General features: G+C 34.1%; 2 protein-coding genes across 4 annotated transcripts; both read right to left on the bottom strand.

Annotated features, from left to right (window-relative positions):
- Positions 1–2822: 2822 nt before the first annotated feature.
- LOC129573466 (uncharacterized) lies at positions 2823–5401 on the bottom strand. The gene is made up of 2 exons (XM_055453965.1): positions 3770–5401; positions 2823–3356 (listed from the first exon to the last, which is right to left on the bottom strand). Exon 2 carries the CDS (start codon positions 3354–3356, stop codon positions 2949–2951), a length of 408 nt encoding a protein of 135 aa, XP_055309940.1. The 5' UTR covers positions 3770–5401; the 3' UTR covers positions 2823–2948.
- A 144-nt stretch (positions 5402–5545) lies between these two features.
- On the bottom strand, positions 5546–8263 carry LOC129573465 (putative uncharacterized protein DDB_G0277255). 3 transcript variants are annotated; one of them, XM_055453962.1, is made up of 5 exons: positions 8150–8263; positions 7842–8084; positions 7412–7768; positions 6912–7344; positions 5546–6826 (listed from the first exon to the last, which is right to left on the bottom strand). In XM_055453962.1, the coding sequence occupies exons 2-5, from the start codon at positions 8082–8084 to the stop codon at positions 5697–5699; spliced, it is 2163 nt and encodes a 720-aa protein (XP_055309937.1). In that variant the 5' UTR covers positions 8150–8263; the 3' UTR covers positions 5546–5696. The 3 variants fall into 3 exon arrangements, with proteins under 3 accessions (XP_055309937.1, XP_055309939.1, XP_055309938.1); XM_055453964.1 differs by having other exon boundaries at positions 7412–7747; XM_055453963.1 differs by having other exon boundaries at positions 7842–8097; positions 8150–8193.
- Positions 8264–10580: the final 2317 nt, after the last annotated feature.

Here is a 10580-nt window from a genome sequence, read left to right as displayed (position 1 = left end):
TCAGAACACGAATGAACAATTTAACAATTTAAGTTAAGTCTGACAAAATGTACATCAATTTTATCTTTTCCCATTGAAAGATTCATTTTTGGCAATTTTGTTTTTGCATTCATTTTCTAATCGATCGTCCAGACAGAAAGGCGACCGGCGCATGGATTATGATGTGCAATCCATAAATGATCATCGCGTCATGATACCTTGTCTGTAGCGACAGTATAAGCATAGGAGAAGAAAGAGAGGCCTACAGTGAAAGAAAAAAGCAAGTAATAGAAAAAGTAAAATTGGGAGAAAGAGAAAGAGAGGGAATGTGCTGTTGAATCGTCATGGTTGTCTGTTTCAACATACCGACAATTGTGCTGGTGTACGGTATTGTTTGCATTGAATTAGAAGTGGAATCTGTTGGCATGTTTTCCATTTCCATATTCTTATTGTTCATTTGTTCGGCGCGTGTGCGCTGACCACCCATCGAAGGACAGCAAAGATGAGACAATTTAAATGAGATAGCGAGTCAGTTAAAGGAACTTTTGATTATCATAATTTTTATTAATGCTTCATATATGTATATATAATATATCCCACTTTTTTGTGGATTGCGATATACTCTTCAATCAAATGCCATTAAAATACATTCACCCGAGAGTACGACGGCTATACCGCTGCCCACAATTCAAATTTCTAATCACAGTCTAACCTTCAAAATGAATGAAACAACACAGAGTCGACGCAAGCACACAGTAGAATCGATGAAAAACGACGCGCAGCCCGAACAAAAAAAAAAAACAAACAAACAAAGTTGCAGTATACACCGTGTGTCAGACATTAGAATAAAAGTGATCTAACACACGTGTTTGAATATGCTTCATTCGATGTATGAGTGAGTGCTCAAAGCCGCAAAATGCATCAATACTTTTACAGTAATTTATACTTGTTGTCGATGTAAACGTGCACTTGAATCTAGGCGCTATTTATGTCTTACCCATACCAGCATATCGAAAATTGTTTTGTTTCAATTGTCTCCTTCTCTTCATTTTACTTTATTTGTTTTGTTTTGTTTTTTTCTCATTGTTATTGATTTCGATGTAGTATTCTTTCTTCTTCTCCAGGCTTTAAGAATTGTTCCGATGATGTAAATTTCAGTTGCTATGCTTTCTGTGTAAAACAGATAGATGTGTGAGTTTGTGTTGTATTGCTTCCATATTTTTTGTTCATTCAAGAATTAAAGATTTTATGTTTTTGGCGATTGAATTCTCTGAGGTCAAAATTCTCTTCTCTAATTTGCGGTCGTAGCGATCAATTCACATTAATGTGTACATTTGTTCATGATAATTCATTTTAGACCAAAAATGTGGTTTTGGCAAGTCATACTCAGAGAGGTGGGGAATTTCATCACAGTTGCCGGTTACCGTCGCAATTTTTTAAAGTCCAACAATGATGTACTCAGTTTTGATACAATGATACATATCATTAAATATGCGACAAAAGCGCTCGCTTTCGCAAAATATCGAATAAAATACAGATAAATCTCAAACCCCAGTTCTTTTATTGCCCGTTTGAATTACGCATTAAAATTTACTATGAGTCTACTTGAAATTCAAACAGATCAAACTTATGATGGTAATAACGAATCGACAACCTGTTGAGAGCGTAAATTTCGAGTCCATTAAATATGAATGAAATATGAATGTCCGAGAATGAAAACGCAACTTCTATTCACAACACATATAAGTGAAACAAAAATAAAAAATTTATTTTTATACACTTTGAAAAAATTCGATTTTGTTGTTTCATTTCAATAAATTTTTTATTTTTGTTTCACTTATATGTGTTGTGAATAGAAGTTGCGTTTTCATTCTCGGACATTCATATATATATATATGTATGTAAAATAAATTATCAATACAATCGAAAATTTGCAGTTTACAAATCTGCAAATTTTAAATTTGAGCACGTTTCGCAATTTATGGTTTCTGTTTCTTTCATAATATCATTTTTGTGCTCATTCAGATGTTTTTGTATGTCGTTGGTCGTAGTTTAGTTCAATGTTGATGGTCACACAATTCGATGAACTCAAAATTGCGAAATTCTTGTTTGTGTTCTTCTCGTGTTATACCTTTCGAATTCCTCCTTGATTTAGTGATTTCACCACTTTTTTTTATTGTGAATCGTCGCAAAAATCTTAATTCTCAGAAAAACTATCCCATACCAAAAACAAACCAAATATATAATCATTGAATTGAGAAAGTAGTGAGATCGGCTGGTTCACTACAATTACTATAACAAAAAAGCATTTAATCCATGTAACCTTAGCCTGATTTTTCGATATGCATGTAATTTATTGGCGACAAACGGCTCTGATAAAAATCACAACAACCGAAGAAATTAAGGAAAACGATAAATGTGTGCGTCCAGTACACATTTTTATTCAAACAAACCGCTATCTCTACGATCCCACTCACATAAATACACATGTAAAATGTCGCAATGTGTTTCGTATATATGCATTCTGAATGAAATGCAAATTTGATGCAGCTAGTAAACTTATTCAATAATAAATACTGCACATTTCTAATTGAAATCAAATTGCTTTGACCTTGCAATGCATTTCAGGATCATCGCGACTCATGCAACTAAATGACATTGACTCGAGAACATTGCATGTGATATATAAAAAAGAGGCTGACAACAGCTGTTTTGAAAAGCAAACTCCAAATCAAATACTGGCCGAGTAGTAAAACGACTTTTGAAATTTCACTGGGCATCTCCACTTGAAACATTAGCTTTTTGGTGTAGAGTTTTCTCCAAAGCATCAAAAATAAATAACAGAAGCACGAGTATTGGATTTGAACACCGTTTAATGAGTTGTTTTTTTAAATCATATCGAATAAATAATTTTTTTCTTAATTTGATCATCAATTTAGAAAAATGAAAAAAGAACAATTTCTGAATATCTAAAATCTCGATCGTTTTCGCCGCTGTAGGAAGCCAGCGTTTTTGAAGATTTTCAATACTTGTTCACGTGGAATTTTTTCGGCTTCTCTATCAAAGACTGGAGCTTCTTTATCGGTTAGCCATGAGTCTCGCGCAAGAGCTTCTGCAACATGTGGATTACTGTAGAAACGATGTGATTTCAATAGTTCCGATGGCAATCGTGATTCGGCAATTGAATTTTCAACTACGGCTGGGTGTGCTAATTGAGATGCATCTGATATCTGGATCGGTGGACCCTGAGCCAATACGCGCGGATGTCTTGGATCTCCCACATAGGTTAAAGGTGAATTAATCACTTGGCAATAGCCAATATCGATTACCACAATCAATATGCAAATCGTTAAAATTACCGATGATCCTGGTGACATCTAAAAATAGAGAATACCACCGTAGTTACTACACACACGAATCTTTAATTTTTCTTCTAAATATTTCAGAACAAAAGACTTGTCACTTCCTATTACCTATTCTAATGCAAAATTACTAATTTAAATAATTTAGTTTAACATTATTCCAGAAAAAACATTTTTCAAAATTAAAAAATATTGATTTTAAATTTATATGTAACTTTCGCTTCCGTAAATCACTTTTCACTGCGACTAAGTTATTGGTGCATTACAACAACTAGGAAATGAATATCAGTTCATAAACTGTATAAAATCAAATGAAACTTGTTTTTGGTTATCACTTTCAGTGCACTATAAAGTGATTGTTCATTTTGGAAACCCGTAAATTTATCTCTGTTCAAACGTCACAGTTAATTTTTTATATAGAATCTTACCTTAAAATTTCAAAAAGAAATATTCAGATTGTACGAATTTTTTTTTCGTTCGATCACTGTTGAGTTTACGTCTTATAACGTCTACGCTCTGATTGCAACTGTTTCATGCATGCATGGTATCATTCTTTTATGTAATTCGTCCGATTGAGATGCGTACGTATCTCTTTCCACCTACCTTCTCTTCCTTAGGTGGCCACCTGAGACATTGCTCAGCCATGTAAAGCGAATGAGGACAGGCGTAAAAACAAAAACAACATAATCGAGTCATATATTTATTTCCTGAATCGTGCGAACGAGTTGGCATACTGTACTTGCTATGGATAGAGCTGCAAACATAAAGACAATTTTAATCGCATTGAAACCAAGTTCTTGCTTATGAAATATAAGATTACGTATAGCGCGTGACACTACACTATTATCCGTTTCATTTATTTCGCTTGGATCAATTTGTTCACTTTTTTCCACTGCATAGAATATTTGTTGCAGCAACCTGGTGAAACTATCGAATGATTAATAGGAGAATCATATAAATTTGTTTGTCTCCCTATATTTGTAATGATAAATTTCCCTTTCAATGAAATAAAAGTAATTAAGAAAAGAATGAGAACTCGAATGCTTAGACTTTTTTCCAGTAGCATTGACAGTCAGACCCATTTCGAGGATTTCTAGTTTTTAAATTCGTTACAATTCAAAATGTAGAAAATATCGATTGCATCTAAACATTTGAAATATTTATAAATTCAGGGTTCAGGTGTTTAATTGAAATTTATAACCTAATACAAATAAATCATTAGAGTACAGTAAGTAGAAAATTTCATAATATAATCGGCGAAATTTTTTTTTCTTCGCTTTTCTTTATAGTCAATCTAATCATTAAAATGATCGTACCCTTGTTATTGGTGACGATAATTGAACGCATAATAATTGAATATATTGACAGTTTCCAATTATACAAGATCTAAGCGAATCTAATGATTAGATAATAATTAAAGCTGTTACACAATTGAGAACATTTCAAAGGCTATGTTTCTTCCGTAGATGAGGCGAGACGCTTGAGCACGTGATGTAAATGAAATTGACCACCCAAATGACGGAAGTAAACCGATTGACCTGTTGTGGCACATGCCATTTGCCATTTGCCATTTTCTGAACATTTGTACAGTGCATGGAAGTATTGAAAACGGATAAAAAAACTCAACATCTTTAACTGGAGCTTAATCTCAATATCTTGTTTTTCAAACAATTTCATTCGTTGTTATCTTCCTAGTAAATGCAAAAACTAGGTACTATAATACGGTTGTTATGTCGTGAAAAAGTAAGTATTACAGCTGTCAATTTCATTCTTCTATATCGCATTAGTTTTTGCTAAACCAAAAATCGCACAGTCACCATTTCCGCAAGTATAGACGAATGAGGCGGTATTACGACATCGCCTTTCAACACAATCGCAACCTTGATCGATGATCATTAAAACCTACTCCATCAACGGTCATCGTAGCGCTTAATTTCGAAAACTGAACATTTGTTTGGAACAAAAAAATCAGCAATGATAAATATATGACGATTTTTGTTTCTGATCTTAAATTGAGAAAAAAGAATGCTCTATCAATACGTGCAGAATATGCCAGCAAGCTTGTGTATAAGTAGATAAAAATATTATACGTCATAAACCAAAATATTATTGTTCCTTGAAACAGTATTCATAATCTCCAAATCATTGAAGAACAAAATTTTCCAGTTCTTCTAGGCTTGTTTTAGAAGAAAAAATAAATAAAATAAAATAAAACAAAACCTTTTGATTTAATACTACCAAGATTTAAATAACAAAATCATCGACATGCATCGTTTCATTGCAGTGTATGTAGTATATTGAAAAAAGTGACCACTGATTTTATCGGGTCTGTTGACAAAAATATTAGCAATTTTACTAAGGTTTTTTCGGCGTAACTGCTCTTTGTTGGGCAAAATCTTGGGATACAGGTTGGACATAAATGATACGTTGACTAGCTGTTGATGGTGTCGTCGAAATATAAACTCCAGTTGACGCAGATGTATTTGCTCGATCTTTATAGTTGGCTCCTTTTTTGTGTGGACCGGAATCGAATTTATTGCTGTTGGCATCCCGTCTACTGTCTACATTTTCATAGTTCCCACTAAATGCTGGATAAGAGTTTTGATTGATTTTATCCTCATTGCGGTAGTTTGCGTTATACTCTGAACCATCTTCGAAATTGCTCTGATATCTACCATTGGAATTATCGAAGTCACCTTCATAATCTGAACTCTGTGTATTGTTTTTCGAACTGTCACTTCCAACGACTTCTTGAACCGTTGTAACCGTGACGGGTTTCGAGACGACAATTCTTCTTCTATTTACTGTTTCTGTTGGAAGAAAACTTGCTGGAGGGGGTGTAACTGATACCACGCGAGCACGCACATTTCCAACATCTTGATATTGAGAATTTCTCTTACCTTGGTCTGAATACCGCGAACCAGCCTCACTTTCTGTTTCTGTCTGACCAACTTCGGAAACTCCACCGTTGTCGGTGTACAGTTGAATTAAGCGAGCTTGCTGATTACTTTCATGTGATGTTCGATTCTGGTCGTTAGTGGAATCAAGGTATTTAACATCTTCATCAACATCTTCTCTATAGAATGTTGGTTCTCCATGCGATCGTGAATAAACGATTGGCCTATTCGGTTCATTCGTAATGCGACTTCGAGGCAATTCATGATAGAATTGATCTGGCTGCTCAGCTCTATATTGTGATATATCACCCCGAGGTGGAATCTCATTCTGAAACTGGTCAATTGGAATATTTTCATTGGACTGTCGCTGATCTGCATAGAGAATATATGGTTCTTGGGGCGTTGTTTGATTTTGATTAGAATTGTCATTTTTATCGACGATTGTAACAGAAACTGGTGTTGTTGAGCTTATATAGATGTCAGATTGTTTTGCTGTTGTGCTTGAATCACTGTTTGAAGCAGTACTCGTCGACGTTGGTGTATACTGGCCTGGAGTCGATGAATAAGCTGTACTTGGCGTATATTCCGCTGTAAAGACAAACATATCCAGATTAAAAATTTCCATTCAACAAAAAAAATATATAACAAAAGCCAGAATTCCATATCAACTTACAACTAGAACTTGATGTGAACGATTGATCAGTTGAAAATGGTGGTAGGTATGTTTGTGATGGTACTGTTGGTGGATATCCAGTTGTTGGGTAATTATTTGTTGTGGGTTCTGTTGTAGCGGTTGGAGCAAATGTAGTCGGATGGTATTGTGTCTTTGGGCTATCGAAAGATGTTGCAGGAGGAGAGTATTCATAGACTGGTGATTGATCATCATACCCATAGCCACAATCTGAAACCGAAGTTGAATAGAATTGTCCATTTTGATTGGATGCATCATCTGAACGACCGTTTGTCCTTAGTCCTTGAAAATTGTATTGATTATGATTTGATGCGTAATTTCTAGTGTTTGGACGGCCTTCCGTTATATCTTGTTTTTTGGATGGTGGATCGAATTCAATCAAAGCACTACCAACTGGTCTTACAATGACTCTCTCCTATCAATGAAAGTTAGAAATATTTGAAATAAATATCGTTCTTTCCAAAAAAAAATTCCTCACACACCTCCACGTCATAAAATTCTTTCTTAATACCGGGACGATAAATTTGGTAGCGTCGTAGTTTCACCTGTTCACCGTTGTTTGCGTATGGCATTGAATTGGCATACCCATTATATTTGTTTTCATTATATTGCTGGTTCGTAGGTCTTTCTCCTCGGAGAAAGTTTTGGAAGTTTTGACCCGGGCTTTGATTTCTAAATTGTGTACCACTTCGTTGTACAGGGTATGCATATTGTTGATTTGTCGATTGATAACGATAGATTCGATTTGTTTGTGGCACAATCAATCGCGAGTGTTCCACTCTTGATGTTGGCGCTGACGGAGCATAGTATTGACCAGACTGTGCACCAAAAACAGTTAACTATCATTGAAAATATCAAATCATTTCGAATAAAAGTAATATTTGTCTGAAAATCTAATGAAATAATACTCACTGGTTTCACATAAGCAACGGGATGTGTTTGAGTTTGTGAATATGTATGACTTACAGCAGGCGTTGTATGTACTGAATATGACCCATAATATGGTCCAGTTTGAACAGTAGGAGCTGTATAAACTATTGGCTGTGATGCAACAGGTACGTCATACTCGAATACGGGATTATAAGCAGATTGATGTACAATTGCACTACAAATAATACACTGGAGTGTGAAGAAGAAGACCACAATACACCTCATCTGCAAGTAATTGCTTTAATAAAATGTTGATTTTTAAAAAATAAAATTACAAGTCGTATATTCACTTTTGAAAATCTCCGTACTAGTTGAACCTCACATCAACAAGTATACGCACAAAATAAGTTCTATTGGCAAGTTTCAGTTGTCTTATATATAAGAGAGCTTTACAGCGATGCTCCATAAAACATTCGCAAACAAATCGCATTGCATTCGCAGATTAAACGAGAACGCAGGTAGAACAAATATTATTGTGACGCACATGAAAAAAACATTCCAATTATGTCGACAACTAGTTTTTTTTCTTTGTGAATTTTCAAATAGAAAAACGAAAAAGAATTTTCGAATTTCATATTAAAAGCTATTTTCTACATTTAACAAATTTATTCCCCTTGCGTTCATTTGTAGATTGCCTTGTCGGTGCAAAATGTAATCGTGCCTTGTCATAACGACGAACTCATTCAAATCGAGTCATTGTATGCATTGTGTGTAGTCATTGTCACCGCTACGAATAAAAACCCTACATTTGTTTCAGCGTGAGCATCACATTAAACATACAGTTCATTCACAATTTGTAAATACAAACCATATGTAAACGTTTTCAATTAAACACATGAACTATTTCGTTTTTTATGAACACCTATAATGCGAGTGTAACGCGATTAACGTTGTTTTTCTAAATCTACAATGAGTCAAAAGGTAGAAATTCAACTGATTGATAATTTTTGCATTCGTTCGCTAAATAAAACTAGATAATAATTGATAATCCCAAAAACATGTTGAGCTAAGCCAATTGTTACATCTTTCTATTTTGCAGAAATACTAAATGACTATTTTTCTATATCTTTTCTCATTTTTATTTTGTATTAAAATCCTTAACCAATATCTTCATTCGCACCTAGAAGTATAAAATTTTTGGTTTATGTTGTTTTTCTTTTACAATATATTCAATTAAAAAAGATGACTTAGCTTAAACTTACTTTGATTACCATTATATAATGGTAAAAATTCCAAGAAAAATGTAATTGTGGTTTTTATTATTGTTAATTTGGTCGACTCTAAAGTTGAAATTGAATAGACTTTGAACAGGACCTTATGTAATTGATATGAAAAATATTCAACAGATGTTACTATTCAACGTATACATTGAAATGAAGTATCTACTTTTCTATGCCAATTTATATGGCAATAATGAATAAATTGACAAGGTGCTCAATTTGTCGGTAAAAATAGAGGATCAAACATTGATTCATTCTAGATTACGTAATCAGAACAATTTTGTCAAACTATTTTGCATCCATTAATAATGGATTCCATTATGCACATGTTTCATTATGTGAAACAGTTCTCATAATTTCGTTATTTATCGTCGTTTGAGCGATACAATTTTTGAGTTCATGTTCCAATCTATTAAATTAATTGTCGGAGATATAATGTTTTCAGATACAACTGAAACGGATCTGAAGTGATGCAATTTGTGTGTCTCACGACGCACTAAATATTACAGTATTTCAGTTTTATGATATTCTATTCTTTCCCAAATACATTCGGAACTAACGCGTCTATAAAAACATGTGCTAGTAGCACTTATACTTACAAATCTTCAATATTATAGTAAGAATTCATGTTTATTTACACATATTCAGAGAAATACTTCATGAATATTAGGATTCATTCGGAGTTTCTAAAGCGAGTTCCATCAAAAAACAGTAACAGTCTTATCTATTTACAAAATCTTTTTTTTTTTCAGAAACAGAGTATTTTCTCCCTTAAACAACCATAGAAATTACATAGTTTGGATGCTCAGAACAAAGTCCTATGGACTGATAAGTTATTATCATCGATACCAATTGTATTCTTTGACATCTTATCGACATATGCATCAATTTTTTTTAAACAGAGTCATTTCTCGTGCCGAAGCGAACACAAAACTTGTGATATTAATTATAAAAAATGACAAACTGAAGGTTTGGTGCGACGTAAACAATTTGCACCTGAACCTTGACAAATGTGTCGTCCTTACAATCACCACGAAGAAAAAGGACATTATCGATACAAATTACAAATATGATGATTTCACCTTCAAGCGCGTATCGGACCACAAAGATCTCGGCGTCATCATTGACCAGAAGCTGAGCTTTGTCAAGCACATTGACGCGATAACATCGAAGGCAACCGCAGCCCTTGGATTCATTGAGAGATTTTGCTACGACATTACCGATGTTCAAACGCTCAAAACACTATACTACGCTCTGGATCAGTCTCATCTCGAGTACTGTAACGTCGTATGGCTACCAACTTATGCCGTACATATTGACAAGATCGAGGGAGTTTTGAGGAAATTTACTCAGTTTGCCACACACATTTCATAGAAAAACTGTTATTTCTATCACCTGTAGTTTTGGACTTATGAGCGATTGAATGGGTCGGTAACGTTACAAAATTTTGGAAATGATTTTCGAGGTTACTCAACGTTTTTATGAAAATTAGCGAATCTAC

Source organism: Sitodiplosis mosellana, unplaced genomic scaffold (assembly GCF_009176505.1).
Source record: "Sitodiplosis mosellana isolate CC-2019 unplaced genomic scaffold, AAFC_SMos_1.0 Smas_scaffold_6089, whole genome shotgun sequence".
Lineage (NCBI taxonomy): Eukaryota > Metazoa > Arthropoda > Insecta > Diptera > Cecidomyiidae > Sitodiplosis > Sitodiplosis mosellana.
Note: the sequence above shows the minus strand (reverse complement) of the source record. Positions and strands in the feature narration are given on the sequence as shown.